We start from the raw sequence: 25683 nt of genomic DNA, 5'->3' as shown, positions 1-25683 counted from the left end.
GAGGGTAGCGAGAGAGGTGAAAAATAATGCAAGGATAACCACCAAGACCATACTGGTGAATCTGGGCTCTGCTGGTGGCAATGTCTCAAGGCAGACAATCCAACGGACACTGCACCATGCTGGGTTCCACGGATGCAGACCAAGGAGGACACCACTTCTCCAGATAAGGCACACAAAAGCTTGCTTGGCCTTTGCAAAAGCTCATCTGGACAAAGAAGAAGACTTCTGGACTCCTGTGTTATGGTCAGATAAAACAAACATTGAATTGTTTGGTCACAATGAGGTTTCCTTCATTTGCCATAAAAAAGGAGAAGTATTCAACCCAAAGAACACCATCTCAACTTTTAAAGATGGTGGTAGGAACCTAAGGCTTTGGGGGTGTTTTTTCAGCCAACGGACCAGGGAACTTAATCACAGTAAATGGCACCATGAAAAAAGAGCAATACATGAGGATTCTCAACAACAACATCAGGCAGTCACCAAAGAAACTTGGCCTTGGGCAAGTGGACATTTCAGCATGACAATGACCCAAAACACACAGCAAAAGTGGTGAAGAAATGGTTAGCAGACAACAACATTAACATTTTGAAGTGGCCCAGCCATAGTCCTGACTTGAATCCAATTGAGAATCTGTGGAGGGAGCTAAAGATCAGGGTGATGACAAGAAGACCCTCCAACCTGAAAGATTTGGAGCTCATTGCTAAAGATGAATGGGCACAAATACCTGTGGAGACATGCAAGCAGCTGATCTGCAATTATAAGAAGCATTTGATTTCTGTAATAGTTGTTAAAGGGAAGGTTCAGGGACTAACAAAAAAAAAAAAATCCATATCCACTTACCTGGGGCTTCCTCCAGCCAGTGGCAGGCAGGAGGTGCCCTCGGCGCCGCTCCGCAGGCGGCGGTGGTCTCCGGTGGCTGACCCGACCTGGCCAGGCCGGCGGCCAGGTCGGGCTTCTTCTGCGCTCCATTGTGCATTTCACTCCGGCGTGCTGACGTCATCGGACGTCTTCCGGGCTGTACTGCGCAGGCTCAGAACTACTGAGCCTGCGCAGTACAGCCCGGAGGACGTCCGATGACGTCAGCGCGCCAGCGTGAAACGCACAATGGAGCGCAGAAGAAGCCAGGTCGGGTTGGCCACCGGGAGCCCCCGGAGCGGCGCCGAGGGCACCTCCTGCCTGCCACGGGCTGGAGGAAGCCCCAGGTAAGTGGATATGGCTTTTTATTTTTTTTTGTTAGTCCCTGAACCTTCCCTTTAAGGCTGGTTTCACAGTGGGACGTTGCGTTTTAGGGGACGTTATGGTCGCATAACGTGTCCCTAACGCAACGCCTGGTGGTGTTGGAGCAGGACGCTACCAAGAGCCGCGTTACAAGCAGCTCTTGGTGCGCCTGCTCTGTCGGAGGCACTGCGGAGACCACGTGAGCGGAGCTCTCTGCATCGCATGGTCCCGCTAGCCAATCCGCGGCCGCTCCAGGATGTAAACACTGCAAGTGCAGTGAATAATAAGTAGCCATGTGCCTGGCTATGTAGCGGCCTCTCCCCACCTCCTCTCCGCCCATAAAATGAAAAAAAAAACCTACTGAGCATGTGCAAACAGTTTAACGCGGCTTAGCCGCGTGTAAAGTATTGCATGCAGTACGTTATGTAGACGTACTGCGTTACAATGTAACGTAACGTGGGCACTGTGAACAGCCCATTAATTTTTCATTGCTGTGCGTTGGGGTGCGTTACAGGCTGCTCTAACGTGCGCCTGTAACGTCCCACTGTGAAAGCAGCCTAAAGACTTTTCTATTGATTATTGAGAAGGGTATGAATAATTTTGGACTGGACCCTTTTTTCTCAAATGTAAATAAAAGCTGAGAATGTTTTCCCCACAATAATGCCTCTTGTACATGGTCTTATTATCTTTTGAGAGACACCTATGTAATTTCCCGCCAACTTGCTGGTTGAATAAAAGTAAATTTATGCCAATATTTGCCAGGGGTGAGAATAATTATAAGCAGCACTGTAAATGTTCGGTGTCTTGTCAAGCACAGTCCCCCATTCGGCCTTGTGTATTGTAATGATGGGTGCTGCTCCAATATATAAATTATACAATAACCCTCTCAAACTGGGGTGACAATAGCTAAAGGAACAATAGCTGGAGGTACCAAAAATGTATACAATTACTGATACTTCACAATAGAACAAAACAAAAGCCCCTGCACTCTACACATCCAGAATCAGAATCGTTTTTTTATTCCGCAAGCACAATAATGTCACACTCGGAATTGTTCCTGGCAACATACAAAGTACCGGAAAGGAGGAAGACACAACAGTTTGACAAAGTGGCACCTTCTGTGCGAACATAGCTGATTAACATTAATAGCAGCAGTGGTACAAAATGGCCGCAAAAACAGTACCAAATACACTATATGTGGTTTTACAGTAGTAGACCAGTAATGGATAAACAACCACAATACTGGCAATGGCAGGCCATGGGCTAGGGTGAATGAGAAGGGAGAGTGTCCGCTGAGGGAGTTAAGGTGTGGAGAGAGTTTAACCTCTTGTCGACCGCGTCACGCCGGCAGGCGTGGCCGCGGCGGCAGCCCCAGGACCGCCTAACGCCAATTGGCGTAAAGTCCTGGGGCTCTGTTTTGCAGGAGATCGCGCGCAGGCTGCGCGCGCATCTCCTGCTTGGGGGGCGGAGCTCTGCCCCGCCTTCAGTCTCCGAGCGGCTATTGCCGCTCGGGAGACTGTTAGACGGCGTGATCGCCGTCTATTTACTCTGTGCAGCGCTGCGATCAGCAGCAGCGCTGCACTGAGGACAGCCGTGTGACACGGCTGTCCCCCTGCGGGACAAGAGAGCGATCGGCTCTCATAGGCAGAAGCCTATGACAGACGATCGCCGTAATTGGCCGGCTGTGGGGAGGGAGGGAGCGAGGGAGGGAAGGGATTTAAAGGAAGAGGTTTTTTTTTTTAAAAAAATGCAACACAAATATTTATTTAAAAAAAAATAAACATGGGGGGAGCGATCAGACCCCACCAACAGAGAGCTCTGTTGGTGGGGAGAAAAGGGGGGGGGGGGGGGGAAATCACTCGTGTGCTATGTTGTGCGGCCCTGCAGCTTGGCCTTAAAGCTGCAGTGGCCTTTTAAACTAAAAATTGCCTGGTCACTAGGGGGGGGGGGGTTTAGCCCTGCAGTCCTCAAGAGGTTAAGAGATTGACGGCCGTGGGGGGAAAAAAGTATTTCTGTGTCTGGCAGTCTTGGTGGAGATGGCCCGGAGTCTCCGGCCAGATGGTAGTCATCAAAGAAACAAAAGCCCAGGTGGAAGGAGTCGTTAACAATCCGTGTTGCCCTGGAGCGCAATCTGGTGTTGTGAAGGTGGTCGAGAGTGGGTAGGGGCGTACCAATTATCCTCTCCGCCAATTTAATGATCCTCTGGTGTCTGTATCTGACGCTGGCCGTAGAGGCGGCGTACCAGACCCCGATGGAGGAGCAGAGGATAGACTCAATGGTGGCGGAGTAGAAGGACCTCAGTTGCTCTTGTGCCATACCAAACTTCTTGAGCTGGCAAAGGAAATAAAAAAACAAAAAAAAGTCTCTGCTGGGCTTTCTTCTGGATGGAGATGATGTTAGTCTTCCAGCTCAAGTATTTAGAAATGGTTGTTCCCAGGAGGCGAACGCTGGCTGCTCTTATGACCTTGACTCATAGATCAGAGGAGGATTGAGGGCATGCTTCCTAAAGTCAATGATGTGCTCGACAGTTTTGGCAGTGTTAAGTACCAGCTTGTTCTCCTTACACCAGAAGCATAATTCTATCAACCTCCCGATAGGCCACTTCGTTGTTCTTGGTTAAAAGGCCCACGATAGTGTTGTCTGCAAATGTTATGGTTTTGACAGCATTTGCTATGGATGTACAGATGTTCGTGTAGAGGGAGAACAAGATAGGTGATAGGTGGCACGTGTTGCAGCGAGCCCGAGGCAGGAGATTGGCACTGCAAGTGGCGGGACACAGTGGGACACCTCTGATCCTCCTGAGCTGGAACTGCGGTGGACAGGGAAACCGCTGCAGTCATCAGAGGAGCGGCCCTGGCTGTGCGTCAGTGGTGGTGATCCTGACAGTGAAGAACTGGAGCTGCAGAGGACATAGCAGCGGTCATGGGAGCAGCTGCACCTTCAGCGATGGTCCCGGCGGTGGCCTAGGAGGGGGCAGCGCTGTTGAGATGGCAAGGCCGCCGCAGCCGTTGGAGGAGCAGCCGCGGCTGTGTGTTCGCGCTGGCGGTCCTGGCAGTGAAGGGCTGGAGCCGTGGAGGACATTGCAGCCGCGGTTGCATATTCACACCTGACGGTGGCCAAGGTGGGGGCAGCGCTACAGAGGTGGACAGGCCGGACCTGAAGGAGGAGAAGGACATCACTATGCTGGCAGTGTGCATGGGGGAAAATAACAGTAGGCTGCCCTGCTGTTCGTCCGTCGCGTGGCAAAGGAAGTCCACAAAGGTAATAACCACAAAAAGGTTAGAGAAGGTGAAAAAAGTAAATAAAAGTAAAATAGATACAAATAACCAGAGAAAAGTGAAAGAAGAGGTAACACAAGAGAGCAGAGCAGTAATTGCCATGGTTGCCCTTCCAGGCAACAGAAATGAGTACAGATCTGACACTACACTGACCTGATGAAGCAGACTTGAGCTGCGAAACGCATTGTCTACTGTGCTGCATAACATTCTATTTTTAATTATCACATAATCTTCATTTTAACCTCCCTAGCGTTCTGGACGAGCTCAGCTCGTCCAGCAAAAACTTGCTGAAAGTGTTTTGGACGAGCTCAGCTCGTCAATCCCGCCAGGGAGATTTCCTGTTTCTCTGCACCGCCCGCTGCAATTTTCCCTCATCAGAGGGATTCCCCAGGATGGCTGGATGCCTGACTGCACGCTGTGGATAGCGATCTGTGCTACCCACAGCATACAGAACAAGCATCCAGCCACCCTGGGGAATCCCTGTGCAGCTGTCGGGGCAGAGAATGTGCTGCGTGCAGGGATTCCCCCTTTGTGAGTGGACAGGTGTCCGTTCTGTGCAGGGGGATTCCCTATGCGGGCTGGTAGTGGCTGATGGGGACTCCCCTTCTGGGCGGGGGTCCCTGTTCTTTGCAGGCTGGTAGTGGCCGGCGGGGACCCCCCTTCTGGGCGGGGGGGTGTCCCCGTCCTTTGCGGGCTGTGGGTGGCCTTTCCCTCCCTCCCTCCCCCCGTGCAAGCCCCCCCTTCCCCCTGAACCCCTTCCCTCGGTGTGAGTCCAGTTCTACTCACCCAGGCTGTCTCCAGCAGCGCCAGCAGAATCCCTTCTTCCTCTAACGCCGAAGTCCCGGCCTGTGACGTTACTGCTACGAGGCTCGGTGACGTCACCAAGCCTCGTAGCGATAATTACACAGAGCATGAGACTTCGGGGAAGGAGGAAGAAGGGATTCTGCCGCCGCCGCTGGAGACAGCCTGGGTGAGTAGAACAGGACTCACACCGAGGGTAGGGGTTCAGGGGGAAGGGGAGCTTGCACGGGGGATGGGAGGGGGGGAAAGGCCACCCACAACCCGCAAAGGACGGGGACACCCCCCCCCCGCCCAGAAGGGGGGTCAGCATGCAAAGAACAGGGACAACCCCCTGCCCAGAAGGGGGGTCCCCACTGGCCACCCACAGCCTGGGGGAAGGTGTTGGGGGGTAGTTTGGCACGCCATTACTGGCTACACTACACCTGGCACCCCATAACTGGCTACACCTGGCACCCTATAACTAACTACACCTGGCACCCCATAACTGGCTACACCTGGCACCCCATAACTGGCTACACCTGGCACCCCACAATTGGCTACAATACACCTGGCACACTATACCTGGCACCTTATACCTGGCTACACACCTGGCTACCTATACATCTGCCTACACACCTGGCTACCCTGACATCTGGCTACATGTGGCTCCCTATACACCTGGCTACACATCTGGGTATTATACTCACCATTGGCGTGCTGATCCTTCGTCGTCTACCTTTGATAGCTTCCCCAGTGCCTTCTTCCATGTCCCTGTGCGGATTTTTCTTCTCCCTCGGCGATGACATGTCCCCCGGCGATCGGCGTTGATGACACCAGGGTCACACAGCGTCATCAACAAACTCGCAGTAAACACTTTTTTTAGTTGAATTCAATACAATAACCTGTATTGAATTCAATATTAAAAAAAAATGATTGCAAAAAAAAAGGGTTGAAAATTATTGGAAATTAATTGAACCACTTTTTGCACGGAAATCCTGGGTAAATAGAACGCCAGGGAGGTTAAGGTAGGCCAACACTTACCTTCATTTTTTTAAACAGTTTTAATTATTTTATCACTTTCAGGCACCTCCAGCTATTGTTCCTTAGAATTTAGCTGGCAGAGTAAGCAGAGCATATACCGGTGAAGAGGGACGTGTTTAGGGTGAAAACAGCAACTTGGGTTTTTCCAAGTACTACAGTGCACTGGTAATGGGTAAAGAAGCTTCTATTGAAACCCAATCATTACATATTAGGAAATGAATGCTAGCTTACCTTGGGGGATCATAATAACTTGAGGGATCACAATAATCCAATACGGAATATGAAAAAAGAGCCTTGTAATCATGACTTACCTGCTTAGAATAACCACCATAGATGACCACACTGCCATCCTGAGTAGTCGTCATTTGGCATCCTGATCGCGGCAACGGTCCTGTCCCAGATGGGGATAACTTGGACCATGTAAAGGTATCGAGATTAAACACGTATACATCATTATAATAAATGTAGTCCCTAGAAAGGTATAAAGGGGTTTCAATAACAGAACAGAGTCGGTAGGCTGAAACATTATTAACAGTGAGAAGGGGCAGGCAGCAGAACAAAGCAGAAGGGACAGGCAGGAGAACGGCGCCGAGAAGGGGCAGGCAGGAGAACAGCGCCGAGAAGGGGCAGGCAGGAGAACAGCGCCGAGAAGGGGCAGGCAGGAGAACAGCGCCGAGAAGGGGCAGGCAGGAGAACAGCGCCGAGAAGGGGCAGGCAGGAGAACAGCGCCGAGAAGGGGCAGGCAGGAGAACAGCGCCGAGAAGGGGCAGGCAGGAGAACAGCGCCGAGAAGGGGCAGGCAGGAGAACAGCGCCGAGAAGGGGCAGGCAGGAGAACAGCGCCGAGAAGGGGCAGGCAGGAGAACAGCGCCGAGAAGGGGCAGGCAGGAGAACAGCGCCGAGAAGGGGCAGGCAGGAGAACAGCGCCAAGAAGGGGCAGGCAGGAGAACAGCGCCAAGAAAGGGCAGGCAGGAGAACAGCGCCAAGAAGGGGCAGGCAGGAGAACAGCGCAGAGAAGGGGCAGGCAGGAGAACAGCGCAGAGAAGGGGCAGGCAGGAGAAAAGCGCAGAGCAGGGGCAGGCAGGAGAAAAGCGCAGAGCAGGGGCAGGCAGGAGAACACAGCAGACAGAACATTGCAGAGAAGGTGCAGGCAGAACATTGCAGAGAAGGGGCAGGCAGAACATTGCAGAGAAGGGGCAGGCAGAACATCACAGAGAAGGGGTAGGCAGAAAAACAGCACAGAGAAGGGGCAGGCAGAAAAACAGCACAGAGAAGGGGCAGGCAGGAGAACAGCACAGAGAAGGGGCAGGCAGGAGAACAGAGAGCAGAGAAGGGACAGGCAGGGAAGCAGAGAGCATAGAACGGGCAGGCAGGAGAGAAGGGGCAGGCAGGAGAAAAGAGAAGTGACAAGCAGGAGAAAAGAGAGCAGAGAAAGGTTAGCAAGGTAGGTGGATAGATTGATTGATTGAGATGAAGGAGAAAGCAAAATAATACATTGCACTAGGAAGATAACCAGCATAACTGACATTGAGAATGGAACAGAATAGCTAAGAGGAGAAAGAAAGTTTATTGGAAGGGCAGAAAAATCCAACAAATGCCTAATCTCACCGTGTGCTCTCATGGAATCCTCCAAACACTATCAGCTGTCTCTTGCAATAAACCATACGATGGCCGCTTCTCCCGGATGGGCCCCCGGGGGCTCTGCATATGCAAAAATACAAAAAAAAGTAGAACATTGAAACAGGAAGAACAGCAGCAGCAACATATGACTACATACAGAAAAAGTAGTAGTCACGAAACAGAGGCCAGAAAGAGCAACCTAGGGTTTTTGGTTTTCTGGTTCTTTTTCTTTTTATGCCTGCACACTTTGAACTAAAGAATATACAATACCAATAAAAGGTATGTGAACCCTTTGGAATTATATGGATTTTTGCACAAATTGGTCATAAAATGTGATCTGATCTTCATCTAAGTCACAACAATAGACAATCACAGTCTGCAAACTAATACCACATAAGTAATTAAATGTTTCCATGTTTTTATTGAACACAACATGTAAACATTCACAAGGCAGCAATAACTTCAACCAAACGTTTGCTGTAGTTGCAGATCAGACGTGCACATTGGTCAAGAGTATTTCTTGACCATTCCTATTTACATAACTGTTTCAGTTCAGCAATATTCCTGGGATGTCTGGTGAAAATCGCTTTCTTAAGGTCGTGCCAAAGCATTTCAATCGGGTTGAGGTTAGGACTCTGACTGGGCCACTCCAGAAGGTGTATTTTCTTCTGTTTAAGCCATTCTGTTGTTGGTTTACTTCATATGCTTTGGGTTGTTGTCCTGTCGCAACACCCATCTTCTGCTGAGCTTCAGCTGGTGGACAGATGGCCTTAAAGGACAACTGTAGTGAGAGGGATATGGAGGCTGCCATATTCATTTCCTTTTAAACAATACTACTTAGCTGGCTGTCCTGCTGATCCTCTGTCTCTAATACTTTTAGCCATAGACCCTGAACATGCATGCAGCAGTAAGAAAAGACAGATCTATTTCATCACTTCGCTTATCCTTTAAATGAGGATAAGCGAGGTGATGAAAAAGCGCTCCGGGATCCAGATTCACTTTCGACGCAGAGGACTGCACTCTCCACTACCTGGAATCATACTCTCTAATGTCAGGTCCATATGTAACAAACTAGATGAGCTTCAACTACTGATTAGGACAAAGAAGGACTTTCATCTCTCTGCTGCTCTTTCCTTTACAGAAACTTGGCTATCTGAGCTTATTCCAGACAGCGCTCTGCAGATGAATGGATTTACACTCCACAGATCTGACCGGGATCCACTTATTTCTGGCAAAACCAAAGGTGGAGGACTGTTTCTATATTACTGATATGTGGTGCATGGATGCTACCGTTATCAAGATGCATGCTCGGCTGGGCTGGAAACTCTATTCATAAACTGCAGACCCTACTATTCACGCCGTGAGATCTCTTCATTTATTCTAGTTCCTGTGTACATCCCTCCACAAACATGTATGCAGTCTGCGCTCCAAGATCTCACAATTCAAATCACTGAGGTGGAAAGGGAGTATCCCGATTCTTTTTTTTATCATACTTGGGGATTTCAACAGTGCTAACCTTTCCAAAGAACTCCCCAAATACAGGCAACACGTCACAAGGGCAACTAGAGAAGGTAAGACACTTGATCACTGTTACACTATGAGTAAGGACTCGTATCACTCTGTCAGCCGGGCAGCTTTGGGGAGCTAAGATCATTCTATTATACAGCTTATCCCAACATACATACAAAGGCTAAAAACTGCCAAACCTGTAGTGACCACAGTTAAGAAATGGACTAGCGAAGCTGTAGAAAAACTACAGAGCTGCTTTGATTCAACTGACTGGAATACAGTATATTCAAAGAATCCACCAGTGACCTAAATGAATACACTGGTGCTGTAACACCATATATTACCTTTTGCAAAGAGTCCTGTCTCCCCACAAAAAAGTGCATCAGGTACAACAACAGCGATAAACCCTGGTTTACATCACATCTTAGGAAGCTGCGCCTCGATAAAGGGCATATCGTACAGGCGAAAAAGTCCTCTACAAAGCTGCGAAATACAAACTGCAGAGAGCCATTACCAATGCAAAAAAAAAATAAAAAAAATAAAGGACTACTCTAAGAAACTCGAGGAAAAAAAATGTTCCACGGTCGACTTGTCCACAATATGGAAATCTCTACGTGAAATTACCAACTACAGAACAAAAACCTCCACGATCACTGGACAACCTGCAGCTTGCAAATGAACTGAATACGTTTTATTGCAGGTTTGACACTACCAACAAAAGCCAAACACACCATGTCAATTTGCATAATTTGCCTCTCTGCAACAGGCAAATTGAGCACTCCACCAACGTCTTCACCCCCTGCGGTGCCTCAGCATCTACACAACACCAGCCACAATCTGCTAACCTGTCCCCAGATTTGCATGTTCTACCAATATGCCAATCCGATGTAAACAAACTCTTCAAAAGACAGAACACTAATGCTTCCGCTCGATTGATTCCCTGTTCAATTCTGCAGGCGATTCTCTTATCTTCTGCTCTTTTTCTTATCTTTTTACATTGTTCTCAATGCAGAATCGAGCGGCAAAACAATCAGGCGGGAGATCGGACGTGTCGGAAATTATCTATCGAGCCATCTAAATGACTCAGAATCAAGCCGTGTATTTCCAGCATAAGAAAGTAGCTGGGTCAGACACTGTAAATGTCAAATGTTTGAAATTCTGTGCCGATCAATTAGCGCCTGTATTCACAGACATATTCAAATCATCTCTGGAACTCTCAATCGTCCCTGCCAGTTTTAAAAGCTCAATTGTACCAGTTCCAAAAAAATCAAAACCTACATGCTTAAACGATTACAGGCCTGTTGCCCTGACATCATTGGTCACGAAAGCATTCAAAAACGGATAATGGCTTATCCGAAATCCATCACAGATCCTCAGCTGGACTCTCTGCAATTTGCCTACAGGCCCAATAGATCTGCAGACGACGCAGTTAACATGTGTATGCTTTATAAACTACAGCAGGGGTCACCAACCTTTTTGACCACATTTTTCCCCGGGGACCGGGTGGGGGGGCAATTGCTGGGGTGGTTTTGGTTGCAGTTGGGGAGGGTTGCGCGCGACCTAGTGCACAGTGGCGTGCGCAGTGGGTTACGGTGGGGGAGGGGGGGCTGGGGTTCGGCGGCATAGCTAGCATGGTTGCCCCAGTATAGGGAGTTTAGTTGCCCCAGTATGGCTAGTGTAGTCCCAGTATGGGTAGGTAGTAGGGTTGCCGCGGTATACCGGTATGACGGTATACCACGGTTTCAATATGCATGATAATCATACCATGCACTTTTTGAAAATACCGGTTTTTGGCTCTATTTCCGCATCTCCCGTCACTGTCCGGCTCTCCGTCAACCTCCGTTACAAAAGCAAGCTCCCGAAGCTAGTTCGTGGTAGCGGGAGGCTTGCCAACAGACTGTGCAGGCGCCGGGTGATGACACAGCCGGATCGCATAGGCAGAGCGCTGCTGGCGGCTGGAGCGCAAACGCTCATTCTGCGTCATGAAGGGACGCTCGTTCTGCGGCTCTCCGTAGTGTGCACTGCGCACACTGTATGACACTCCCTGAGCGACGAAGAAGGAGCCTAGGCGGCGGGTGCCAGGTTATTTATAACGGAGGGGGACAGAGAGAAGGACAAGTGGGAAGCAGAGGCAAGGATGATCCCCTGCGGACAATTAGAAGGAACGCAAGCACCATAAGGTATGTCAGTGCCAGAGACATTAGTCCACCACTACTCAGCCCCCACACGCCCAGTCACTCCAGCGGCCTCTACGTTCCCCCACTGGGAGTTGAGACACAATTACTCAGAGGGCCTGCCTGAGCACCACACCATTGCACCTCCAGCATTTTTAAAGTGGACCTGAACTTTTGCACAGATTCAAGGAAAACAGAGAACTGGATCCTGTATGCATAGAGAGTGTTTAGACTGTCTAATTCCCCCTCATCTGTGGCACAGCAGCAAACATTTTTGATCTCTCCCGTCCCGTGTCCCTACCTGTGACCTGTCACCTGACTGAGGACAGAAGGAAAAGTGAGACATGCACCCTGCATGTATTTAGAGAATAGACACTGTCTAATGCCTTCTCATCTGTGACTGAGCAGCACAGCACATGTTGTATTTTGATCTCTCCCCGTGTCAGCTGACTGCCACCGCAGCTATGCTCATTTTGAAAGCACGTCTGTGAGAAATTGAAGTAAAAGTGGCCATACACTTATAAATTTGCAGCATTTTTCGACCATCAGATAGATTTCTGTCAGATGCCTGTCAAGTGGAATCTAACAGGAATCTATCTGATGTGTGACACACACACTAGGAACAGATTTCCAATAGATTTCAGAATGAAATCTATTGGAAATCAATCTAAATGCATTATTGGACCATTAGATTCAATGCAACTCTATGGGCCATCGATCTGCTGCCAGCAGCAGATCGACCTAGATTTTTCATCCTGTCAGATAGATCAAACCGATCGAAATCAGTTGAAATCTGCCGCAAATCGATCAAATGGGGGAATTTGATAGAATCGATTTCTGATCAATTGATTCTATAGAAATCGATCGATGGCTGAAATTGACCAGTGTATGGGCCCCTTTAGTTGTAATTTGGTCACCTGTGACCCGTCACCTGACTGCCACCACTGCAGATAAGCTTATTTTTAAAGAGAACCTGTTGCACTGCAGATAGCTGAGGAATACCAGACACAAATCAGGTAACAGAGATGCAGGACGCTGTATCCGAGCCTATACTAGTTAGGTTAATTGTAATGAGAATAAATGTGTAATACTGTATACCGTGATACCGCCATACCGCGGTATTTTTTTTGATGGTTATCATACCGTGAATTTTCATACCGTTGCAACCCTAGTAGGTAGTGCCCCAGTATAGCTAATATAGTGCCCATTACAGCTAGTATAGTGCCCAGTATAGCTAGTATCGTGCCCAGTATAGCTAGTATAGTGCCCAGTATATAGCTAGTATAGTGCCCAGCATATAGCTAGCATAGTGCCCAGTATACAGCTAGCATAGTGCCCAGTATACAGCTAGCATAGTGCCCAGTATATAGCTAGCATAGTGCTCAGCATATAGCTAGCATAGTGCCCAGCATATAGCTAGCATAGTGCCCAGCATATAGCTAGCATAGTGCCCAGCATATAGCTAGCATAGTGCCCAGCATATAGCTAGCATAGTGCCCAGCATATAGCTAGCATAGTGCCCAGTATATAGCTAGCATAGTGCCCAGTATATAGCTAGCATAGTGCCCAGTATATAGCTAGCACAGTGCCCAGTATATAGCTAGCACAGTGCCCAGTATATAGCTAGCACAGTGCCCAGTATATAGCTAGAATAGTGCCCAGTATATAGCTAGCATAGTGCTCAGTATATAGCTAGCATAGTGCCCAGTATATAGCTAGTATAGTGCTCAGCATATAGCTAGCATAGTGCCCAGTATAAAGCTAGCATAGTGCCCAGTATACTGCTAGCATAGTGCCCAGTATACAGCTAGCATAGTGCCCAGTACATAGCTAGCATAGTGCCCAGTATATAGCTAGCATAGTGCCCAGTATATAGCTAGCATAGTGCCCAGCATATAGCTAGCATAGTGCCCAGTATATGGCTAGCATAGTGCCCAGTATATAGCTAGCATAGTGCCCAGTATATAGCTAGCATAGTGCCCAGTATATAGCTAGCATAGTGCCCAGTATATAGCTAGCATAGTGCCCAGTATATAGCTAGTATGGTGCCCAGCATATAGCTAGCATAGTGCCCAGTATAAAGCTAGCATAGTGCCCAGTATACAGCTAGCATAGTGCCCAGTACATAGCTAGCATAGTGCCCAGTATATAGCTAGCATAGTGCCCAGTATATAGCTAGCATAGTGCCCAGTATATAGCTAGCATAGTGCCCAGCATATAGCTAGCATAGTGCCCAGTATATGGCTAGCATAGTGCCCAGTATATAGCTAGCACAGTGCCCAGTATATAGCTAGCACAGTGCCCAGTATATAGCTAGCACAGTGCCCAGTATATAGCTAGCACAGTGCCCAGTATATAGCTAGCAGTGCCCAGTATATAGCTAGCACAGTGCCCAGTATATAGCTAGCATAGTGCCCAGTATATAGCTAGCATAGTGCCCAGTATATAGCTAGCATAGTGCCCAGTATATAGCTAGCATAGTGCCCAGTATATAGCTAGCATAGTGCCCAGTATATAGCTAGCATAGTGCCCAGTATATAGCTAGCATAGTGCACTAGTATGGGTAGGTGCCGCTCTCCTCTTATCAGCATCTCCTATTACAGCAGCGCGTCTTGCGGCTGTTGTAAGGAGGGAAGGAAGCAAGGCAGCCATGGGAACCGCTACCCTGCTTCTTTCCCCCCTTACAGCAGCCGCAAGAAGGAGATGCTGATAATAGGAGATGCTGATAAGAGGAGAGCGGCTGCGGGTGAATATAAGAAAGGAAGTGGCCGCCCGCTCATAAGCTAACAGGAGCGGCAGCCGCGGAGGGGCGAGATGACAGACCTGCCACGGCCCGGTGGAAAACTGCCAATGGCCCAGCAGTGAGCCGCAGCCTGGTGGTTGGGGACCCCTGTACTACAACATCTAGACACCCCAGGACCTACACCAGGATTTTATTCATAGATTTCAGCTCTGCATTTAATACCATAACACCATCCCTGCTACACAGCAAGCTCTGCTAGCTACACATACCTGAATCCATCTGCAAATGGATAACCAATTTTTTAACAGGAGACAGCATGTTAGACTTGGGAAACACACATCAAGCTCGCTGTCAGTACTGTTGCTTTCCCCACTGCTCTACTCACTTTACACCAATGACTGCATCTCCACAGATCCATCTGTTAAGGTCCTGAAGTTTGCAGATGACACAACAGTAGTTGGTCTCATACAAAACAGGGACGAGTCTGCATACAGGCAGGTAGTGGGACAGCTTTCCTCCTGGTGCAGCAGCAACAACTTGGAACTAAATGCTCTTAAAGGGATACTGTAGGGGGTCGGGGGAAAATGAGATGAACTTACCCGGGGCTTCTAATGGTCCCCCGCAGACATTGTGTGTTGGCGCAGCCACTCACTGATGCTCCGGCCCCGCCTCCAGTTCACTTCTGGAATTTCTGACTTTAAAGTCAGAAAACCACTGCGCCTGCGTTGCCGTGTCCTCGCTCCCGCCGATGTCACCAGGAGTGTATAGCAGAAGCCCAGTATGGTCTGTGTCTGCGCAGTATGCTCCTGGTGCCAGCAGCGGGATCGAGGACACGGCAACGCAGGCGGAGTGGTTTTCTGACTTTAAAGTCAGAAATTCCAGAAGTGAACCGGAGGCGGGGCCGGAGCATCGGGGAGTGGCTGCGCCAACACAGGATGTCTGTGGGGGACCATTAGAAGCCCTGGGTAAGTTCATCTTATTTTCCCCCGACCCCCCTACAGTATCCCTTTAAAGAGACAGTGAAGCAAAAAAAAAAAAATATGATATAGTGAATTGGTTGTGTACTATGAATAATTACTAGAAGATTAGCAGCAAAGAAAATATTCTCATTTTTATTTTCAGCTATATAGTGTTTTTTCTAACATTGCATCATTCTATAATATGTGCAGATTACACAACACTAAGCATTCAAAATGATTATTTCAGAGCAGTCTGAACTAATGATCTCTCCTCTGGCAGAGAAAAAGAAAAGAGTTCTCTAAGAGTTCACACCACAAACGCGGACGGCCACGCATGCGGAACGCCACGCATGCGAATGCTCGCCATCCGCGTTTGTATGCGTTGCGTGGCTGATCTCATCACTGAAATGTGAATGGGAAAGCCGCATGTTGTTGCAAAATCTGCGTGCAGCATGCGTTCCCGGACCGCACAGGTCCGGAACGCATGCAGTGTGAACATCAGACAGCGCACTCTATGCACTGTCTGATGTCGTGCGTGTCGGCCTCCTGCACGCGTTTCCAAAACGCGGCTGGAAAAGCGTGCAGTGTGAACGGGCCCTTACAGTTGAGATAATAAAAGTCAGAAAACAGCCCTCTCCATGACTTTTGAAAGTCATAGAGCTTAATGGCTTTTTTGCATAGAGATAACAACTGGAGTTTCTTAACTCTTCCTGTACTGGAAACAATTAGACTAATGTATCTGATCTTAATGTTTTATTTCTTAGGTGTACTACACATACAAATCATAATATACCGTATATTCCGGCGTAGAAGACGACTTTTTAACCCCTTAAAATGTTCTGAAAAGTCGGGTGTCGTCTTATACGCCGGGTGTCAGGCTGCAGGTGTCACTACTTCAACCAGGAATTATAGTAAATGACAAACCTAATGCTGCAGCATCGGGGGAAGGTTCCTATTGAAGTAAAAGCTTCCTGCAAAAACATTAGCATCAAGCGAGCAGCCGCTCGCGCGGGTTACACAGCAGCGGGATCATCGATGACGTGTGCGCTCACGATGGATATTACTGGGCGAGGAACACATTGTTGAGCGCACAAGTCACCAGTCAGGTGACCCGGAAGCAGGAAGCTGCTGTGTAACCCGCGCGAGCGGCTGCTTGCTTGATGCTAATGTTTTTGCAGGAAGCTTTTACTTCAATAGGATCCATCCCCTGATGCTGCAGCATTAGGTTTGTCATTTACTACTCACGCAAGCGGCTGCTGAAAAAAACTATAGCGATTGCTGGAAGATTTTACTGGAAATAGATTTTATCTTTGCACCATCTGGTATTTAAGGTAATTTAAAGATGTAGCACAATTACTATTACTACCGTATGTAGCATAAAGTACTATTGGGATGACAGCTTTGCCAGTTATGAAAATATGCACAGCCCTCCCTCTGGATCATACAGCACCCAGTAATAGTTTTATCTAGTTCTATTCTACACCCTATGTAGTTCTATAGATATATTCTAAACCCAGTTCTATGTAGGGGTAGTCTTATACGGTGAGTATATTCCAAACTCTAAGTTGGGGGGTCATCTTATACGCCGGAATATACGGTAATTTTTTTTCCCGCTTCAGTGTCTCTTTAAAACCATGGAGATGATAATAGACTTTAGGAGATCTCCCCACAGCACCTCCCCTTAACCATAAACGGATCCACAATAACCCAGGTAGAGTCATTCAAGTTTCTTGGGCCCACAATCTCAAACAACCTAAAATGGGATAACAACACAGCCACTATCGTCAAAAAAGCGCAACAGAGGATGTACCATGTATGGCAGCTGAAAAAGTTTGGCCTACCTCAAAATTTAATGGTACAGTTCTACACTGCAATCATCAAATCCACCATAACATCATCTATGACTGTATGGTTTGGCTCCAGCTCAGCATTAGAAAAGGGGAGGCTGCAGCGCATCATCCGATCAGCGGAAAGGATAATTGGCTATAGCTTCAACAGTCACCTTGGTACTCACTCAGTGTAGCTAAGCTGGATAAGGTAGCTGGCCATTGCACTTCTCCTGCAGGTTCACCACTCCTGCTACAATTTAATCCAAGAACAATAAGAAAAAGGCACTGCTGGCTTCAAACTTCCGTTTGATTTATTGAGAGCTTGGACACTCAAATTTATTGTCCCGGGAGGCAGGTACATCAGAATCAGAAACATTTATTTCGCCAAGTACAACAGGGGTTGTACCTGGAATTATTTCTGGCACATACAGGGTCTGTGATGGTACAGTACACATATTAATTACACATTACATCATTACAGTGAAGAGGGACTAGAGGGGTCCGTCTGAGTGTTATGTCGAGTGGGGCTGCCACACTCCATGCGGCGCTCGCAGCTATGCAGCAAAGTACAGACTCCCCTTCGAAAGTCCTTGAAAGTGCAGAGAAGAAGGAAGATAGAGAGAAGGAGCTAGAGAAAGACAAATAGTCCCCATGGTGGAAAATGGCAGTCCTGGCCATGCAATCAAACCCCTGTGGCCATGCTTGCAAAAATGGCTTCAGGCTTACCGCCCAGTCAAATCCGGTACATCCAAGATTGGTTGATGCCATGGTAGATGCTCTAGTCCCGCATCAATGTGGAAATTAGGAGATCCCAGTGGCAGCAAGAGCTGTTGCCACTGTGCGGGCACAGTAGTAGTCGGCTGGCTGATGGAGCAAGGGCCGTGGGTCCCCACAACAGAGCTCCAGTAATAGTGGTGGGGAGCCTGCATTCCAAGGTTGTGCAGGGCTGCTGGGAGTGGGGCAGAGCTGACCTGTAGTGGGCTCAGGCCTAGCCAAATCCAGGCTTTGTTGATTGTGTGGCGGCCTGTTGTGCTGGTCCCGGGAGATGAGCTGCCTGTGCCATTCTGCTGCCTCCAAGGTCCGGGTCCTGGGAGAGGAAGGTTGTCGATGTTCCTGTCTGGGTCCCACAGCGTGGTGAAGACCGGAGAGACACTGCGGGGGTGGCATTATGAGGGCCACCTGCTGGATCTTCCCACATGGGGAGCAGATTAGAAACAGCCTCATGCTGATCCGATGGATTGAGAGGTGCAGGGAGTCCCCGCCATGGCAGCGCTCCATACAGCCAGGGGAGCAGTGGAACCCTGGCCTCCTGCTCGTGCACTGCCAGCGGCGTCCTGGACTCCTAGGCAGCGGCAGTGCAGGAGTCCACGTGTGGATCGGGACCGGGTCAGCGGCTTCCCCTACAGCTCTCCATGGTGCCTCCAGGATGCATTCTGGATTGCGGCGGAGTAGCAGTCCACATGCAGCCTCTGGGCTGTGGAAAGATGTCCAGGGCGAACAAGGTCAGACCGCTGCCATGGAACGGATAGCCGTGTTCCGTGGCGTTCGAGCATGGTGGTAGTCCAGGGGAAATAATAAAAAAATAAGACAATAAAAATAAGAGCCGGAGCCCTGTATGGACATGGCTACCCCTCAGGAGCCATCTTTAGCATGCATACCCTAAATGCTTTTGCAAAACTGACATTTCCATATTAGTCGAACAGTACTGGAAGAGATTCACCACCAAATTGCTTACCTTTCCCCCTGTTGTTGATCTCTCTTCGGATACTGGTCCCTTGGGATAGGGTGGCGAGGATTCTTGCGTGGGTATGCTTTGTCCTGCCCCCCCCCCGGGTGCCTACTGCACCTGAGCCTCCGGCTGCAGGGTAAAAGGAGTTCCGTTTGCCAAAAATCCTGCTGCCCACGTCCTTGGAAAGCTCCTGGGGAACCAGATGAGGAGTCCTCCTGAGTTCCACTGCCACTCTGTCCTCCGGCTCCTCCACGGGGGTAGCGCTTTCGCCACTTGCCATGTCCAAGCTCTCAATAAACCAAACGGAAGTGTGAAGCCAGTGGAGTGCCTTTTTCTTATTGTTCTTGGATTTAATTGGCTGTAGCTTACCTTCCCTGGAGGATCTGTACGCAAGCAGGTGCAGAAAGACAGCGACCAAGATTGTCTCTGACCCCTCTCACACTGCACACGCCATCTTCCAGCTCTTGCCTTCAGGAGTAACATTCCGGTCAATCGCAACTAAAACCTCTAGACACAGAAACAGCTTTTTTCCTCAGGCAGAACCACGCTAGAGCTGCTAGGACTTGAAAGTAATCAGCACAGAACTGAAAATGAACAATTCTCACCTTGCTTAATGCCATTATACTTACATAACCTAACCACCTCTCAGTGGGAGTCCCCCCAAGGCTCGGTCCTTAGCCCCCCTACTGTTCTTCCTATACACATACTCCATTGGCAAGGTTATCTCCTCCATGGGTTTTAACTATCATCTGTATGCAGATGACACCCAGATCTACCTCCAAAAAAATCGGGAAGGTCCGCACACTCACGTGATCTAAAATCAAGGTTTATTCAACCAACGTGACACAAGTCCACTCCATGGTTTTATGGAGTGGACTTGTGTCACGTTGGTTGAATAAACCTTGATTTTGGACCACGTGAGTGTGAGGACCTTCCCGATTTTTTGCTTATAGTCTTCAATGGTTCAGCACCTCCACAGTGGTGTGCGATTCTCCTTTCGATTATTGACAGATCTACCTCCACACCCCTGACCTATCCACCACTACCATGGATAAGGTCTCCTCCTGTCTATCAGCCATCTCCTCCTGGATGTCCGCTAGGTTCCGGAAACTAAATTTAGACAAAAACGGAATTTACGATCTTCCCACCCCGGCCATCCATGAACCTCTCAGATGTGCATGTCACTGTTAACCACACTACCATTCACCTTACCTCTCAAGCCCGCTGTCTGGGTGTCAATATGGACCCTGCACTCTCCTTCACTCCCCACATCCAAAACCTCACAAAGTCCTGTAACTTCCACCTCCGTAACATCTGCAAGATCCGCCCTTTCCTGACCTCTGCCACCACCAAACTTCTCATCCATGCCCTCATAATTTCCCGCCTTGACTACTGCAATGCCCTGCTGTCTGGTCTCCCTATGACCCGAACAGCCCCACTGCAGTCCATCATGAATGGGGCAGCCAGAATTATCCACTGCTCCCATCGCTCCACCACGGCGGCTCCACTCCTTGAATCCCTCCACTGGCTTCCTATCCAGTCCAGAATCAGACCCAAAATACTGTTCCTGACTTACAAATCTGTCCACAAAACCTGTTCAACCTACATTTCCGATCTCACTCAGAGGTACACACCTAGCCGCTCACTCCCCTCCTCCAATGAAATTTGCCTGACCGCCCCTCGCATCATCCAGTCCCATGCACGCCTTCAGGACTTCTCAAGAGCTGCTCCAACACTATGGAACTTCCTACCTCCACCCATTAGGGCAGCCCCCTCCTTCAACATCTTCAAGAAGGCCCTCAAAACTCACCTTTTTACTCTGGCCTACCACCCCTCACAAGTGCTCTAAACCCGCAGCTGAACTCTGGTCCCCTACATTTCGTGTCTTTACCTCTCCCTCTAGATTGTAAGCTACCAGGCAGGGTTCTCCTCCTTTTGTGTCCTACCTGATCATGCACCTCCATTACTGTGCACCCATGCTATGCATCTGAGTGAGCCTAACTTGCCTAATCTCCATGCTCCCATACAGTAAGTATTACCTTGTACTCATACTGTGCTGCGTGATCTGGTTTTTCTTGTTTTCCTGTATTGTCGTATTGCTGTTTGTCACCCCTAAATATTGTCTGTAACCTAATCTAATGTCCAACACTGCGTAATATGTTGGCTCTTTATAAATAAAATAAATAAATAAAATAAAAAAATACTGTTCTCTTGACTTGTACTATACACACCGTTTGTCCTTGTATTGTATTTGTTTGTGTTTGTTAAGCAACTGCCAAGACAAATTCCTTGTAAGTGCAAACTTACTTGGCAAAATAAATTGATTCTGATAAACTAGGTGTGGCTGTACATGGGCGGTGAACAGACATGGACAATGAGATGCAAACATTCAGCCAGTGAAACCTTGAGGCAGAGGGTCAAACTTGAGAAAAATCATCTGCATTTTGCCGCAATGTAAACATCACATGTGAAAATACACACACTGTTTTCCTATGGGCCTACTTCAATTTTCAGGAACCCTCTGCAATTTGGGGATGCAATTTTGGTGTGTTATTTTTAATTTGTTTTTACAGGATCAATTTTTCATCCGATACAGTGTGAATAGGGCCAAAGATTTTAATCCGAATAGAAAATCATCTGTCTTGTTGATCAGATGTCAGTGAAGTAACAAGCATCTGACTTCTCTCTATACGGTTCTCATTATATTATGCTGCCATCGAGCTGTAGGGAAGATTCCAGATCTCTCACATCTGTACTAGCAACTGAACACTCTTCACGACTGTGATGAGGAGACCAGATGGGACCAGCAGTACACAGAGCCGCTGCACTAATCACCTGCGCACCTGACACCTGGCCTGCCCGGGGACCACCTCACTGTTCTGGGAGACACAATCAATGCCAGCCAAACCAGACCCACAGGAACGCCTGCTGCCGTGGCGACAGCAGGCCTGTCACAGGGAGGAGCCAATTAAAGATGTGCGACAACTAGAGGGACGTGAAGGGAATGAAAGCAGGCCTAACATGCAGCTAATTAATCTTATTAATTCTATTCCAATCCAGAATCTTTAAAGAGGAACTGTACTGAAAATAACGTAATTAATAAAATTGCTTATTTTGTTACAATATTGATTTATAAAAGATTTAGTCAGCGATTGCCCATTGTAAAATCTTTCCTCACCCCGATTTACATTCTAAATTTTATCACAGGTGGTCACAAATTTAGCCCCGTCAGGTGATCCCAGCTGGACTCGCATCGGATGGAACTCTGCTCTGCGCGCCGCTAGTCTGGTCTACTAGTGGCACACAGGATCTCCCTCCCGCGGGAGCAATCAAAATCAGCTGCAATGGCATTTGATTGGTCAAATTTAAATCTGTCGTTGCAGGAGAGGTCAGTGACATTGGGGTACACCTGTAAACACAATTTTTTCACCTGACACCATCAACCAAAAAATCAATTCATTATTCGATCTTGCATGCTGATCAGCTTTTTGATCTGATCATTTTATTGGATCAAAGGAGAATCAGAATCAGTGCCGCTTAATGGTCAGCCCATCGGTTTCCGATTAAAAGGATCGATCATGCTGGAAGATCTAGGTTGCAAAATCTTGATCGGGTGCGCGGCGGCAAATGGCATTTGAAATATCCCAACAACCAACGATCCCCTAAAGTGTATATGCCCCCTCCCGCCAGTGTGCAGTGTTGAAGGCTCACCTGTCACGCGGTCACAAATCCTGGTCTTCTCCGGTGTCCATCATCACCTTTACCTGTCTGAAACCACCTGACACCGGCACACTGGTCAGCAGAGGCCAGGATTTGTGCTGCCATGTGATAGGTGACCCTTTAACACTGCACATGGGGTGTGGGGGGGACCATATACAGGTCCTTCTGAAAAAATTAGCATATTGTGATAAAGTTCATTATTTTCTGTAATGTACTGATAAACATTAGACTTTCATATATTTTAGATTCATTACACACAACTGAAGTAGATCAAGCCTGTTATTGTTGTAATATTGATGATTTTGGCATACAGCTTATGAAAACCCAAAATTCCTATCTCAAAAAATTAGCATATCATGAAAAGGTTCTCTAAACGAGCTATTAACCTAATCATCTGAATCAACTAATTAACTCTAAACACCTGCAAAAGATTCCTGAGGCTTTTAAAAACTCCCAGCCTGGTTCATTACTCAAAACCGCAATCATGGGTAAGACTGCCGACCTGACTGCTGTCCAGAAGGCCATCATTGACACCCTCAAGCAAGAGGGTAAGACACCGAAAGAAATTTCTGAACGAATAGGCTGTTCCCAGAGTGCTGTATCAAGGCACCTCAGTGGGAAGTCTGTGGGAAGGAAAAACTATGGCAGAAAAGCTGCACAACGAGAAGAGGTGACCAGACCCTGAGGAAGATTGTGGAGAAGGACCGATTCCAGACCTTGGGAGACCTGCGGAAGTAGTGGACTGAATCTAGAGTAGAAACATCCAGAACCACCGTGTACAGGCGTGTGCAAGGAAATGGGCTACAGGTGCCGCATTCCCCAGGTCAAGCCACTTTTGTTCCAGAAACAGCGGCAGAAGCGCCTGACCTGGGCTACAGAGAAGCAGCACTGGACTGTTGCTCAGTGGTCCAAAGTACTTTTTCGGATGAAAGCAACTTTTGCATGTCATTCGGAAATCAAGGTGCCAGAGTCTGGAGGAAGACTGGGGAGAGGGAAATGCCAAAATGCCTGAAGTCCAGTGTCAAGTACCCACAGTCAGTGATGGTCTGGGGTGCCATGTCAGCTGCTGGTGTTGGTCCACTGGGTTTTATCAAGGGCAGGGTCAATGCAGCTAGCAATCAGGAGATTTGAGAACTTCATGCTTCCATTTGCTGAAAAGCTTTATGGAGATGAAGATTTCATTTTTCAGCACGACCTGGCACCTGCTCACAGTGCCAAAACCACTGGTAAATGGTTTACTGACCATGGTATTACTGTGCTCAATTGGCCTGCCAACTCTCCTGACCTGAACCCCATAGAGAATCTGTGGGATATTGTGAAGAGAAAGTTGAGAGACGCAAGACCCAACACTCTGGATGAGCTTAAGGCCGCTATCGAAGCATCCTGGGCCTCCATAACACCTGAGCAGTGCCACAGGCTGATTGCCTCCATGCCACGCCGCATTGAAGCAGTCATTTCTGCAAAAGGATTCCCGACCAAGTATTGAGTGCATAACTGAACATAATTATTTGAAGGTTGACTTTTTTTGTTTTTAAAACACTTTTCTTTTATTGGTCGGATGAAATATGCTAATTTTTTTGAGATAGGAATTTTGGGTTTTCATGAGCTGTATGCCAAAATCATCAATATTAAAACAATAAAAGGCTTGAACTACTTCAGTTGTGTGTAATGAATCTAAAATATATGAAAGTCTAATGTTTATCAGTACATAACAGAAAATAATGAACTTTATCACAATATGCTAATTTTTTCAGAAGGACCTGTACACTTGGGGGGTGGAAGCAGGGCGATTTCAAATACATTTCATGCTGAATCAATTGGAAATCTGTGTGCAGTGTGTGAGCAGACAAAAGATCCCTCTCTGAGCAGATTCAGAGAGGGATCTGACGGACCATCTTGAATAATTAATCTGTACGGGAAAAGTATACACCACCTAACAAAGTCACCAATGGTGCCAAGGCATGGAGATACAATACTAGGGACCTTAGCCCGTTTAATAACGGGCTCTAGGTCCGTCACTGCCGCCACCTGTCAGCGCACTTGCGCGCGTCTGCCCGGCACCCTGGCTGTCCTGCTCCCATCTGAACAATGGCTGTCCCTGCAGCACATACGCAGTAGTGCTAAGCAGGGACACACACACACACGGTAATGGGACACAGAGACACAGGGGTTTTATTAGGTAGGATAGCAATTAGGTATATTTATACAGCTTCTGCCAAGTTAACTCCTCACAAAGCTGATCAGCTTAAATAAAGTGAACAACACTGGCAAAAATGCCATTACCATGAATTAAATGTAGTCTCTACAAAAATTGTGGAAATTACCATTACACACAACTATGCCTGAAACCCTAAGATGTGCACAACATGAACAAAAAATAAAGTGTACTAAAATTTGTATACAGCAGTGCAGCAACTGAATATAATAGCCAAACAGCAGGAGGCAGAAAGTGAGTGAATGACCAAGCTTTGCAAAGTGTCAGTAAAGTGCTTACATGCAAAGAAGAGCAGGATGCTGGAGTTTTAAAGGGACAAACAAAAAAAATGAGTTTTACTCACCTAGGGCTTCCAATAGCCCCCTGCAGCTGTCCTGTACCCTCGCCGTCTCCCTCCGATCCTCCTGGCCCCGCCGGCAGTCACTTCCTATTTCGGTGACAGCAGCTGACAGGCTGGGGACGCGAGTGATTCTTCGCGTTCCCAGACACATTAGCACCCTCTATGCTGCTATATGGTATATGATATATGCTGCATAGATTGGGCTATTGTGGCCAGGAACGCGAAGAATCACTCGCGTCCCCAGCCTGTCAGCTCCTGTCGCCGAAACAGGAAGTGGCTGCCAGCGGGGCCAGGAGGATCGGAGGGAGATGGCGAGGGTACCGGACAGCTGCAGAGGGCTATTGGAAGCCCCAGGTGAGTAAAACTCGTTTTTTTTGTTTGACTTAAGTGTCCCTTTAAGAATGCAGTGCACAGTAAGAGGAGACCGAGGTCAGCACGGAGCTCTAAATACAGATGCAGCCTGTGACTGAGCACAAGTATCCTTGGTCCACCAGTCAGAGTGAAGCTGTGATTCAGACTGCAGCGGCCAG

General features: G+C 48.1%; 1 protein-coding gene across 1 annotated transcript in view; it reads right to left on the bottom strand.

Moving 5' to 3' along the window:
- KLHDC4 (kelch domain containing 4) overlaps window positions 1–25683 on the bottom strand; it is a 117927-nt gene that overhangs the window by 22882 nt on the left and 69362 nt on the right. The window contains 2 exon segments of the mRNA XM_068261817.1: window positions 6629–6788; window positions 7924–8016. Of these exon segments, the coding sequence (XP_068117918.1) occupies window positions 6629–6788; window positions 7924–8016 (253 nt within the window).

This window comes from Hyperolius riggenbachi, chromosome 11 (assembly GCF_040937935.1).
Source record: "Hyperolius riggenbachi isolate aHypRig1 chromosome 11, aHypRig1.pri, whole genome shotgun sequence".
Classification (NCBI taxonomy): Eukaryota; Metazoa; Chordata; class Amphibia; order Anura; family Hyperoliidae; genus Hyperolius; species Hyperolius riggenbachi.
Note: the sequence above shows the minus strand (reverse complement) of the source record. Positions and strands in the feature narration are given on the sequence as shown.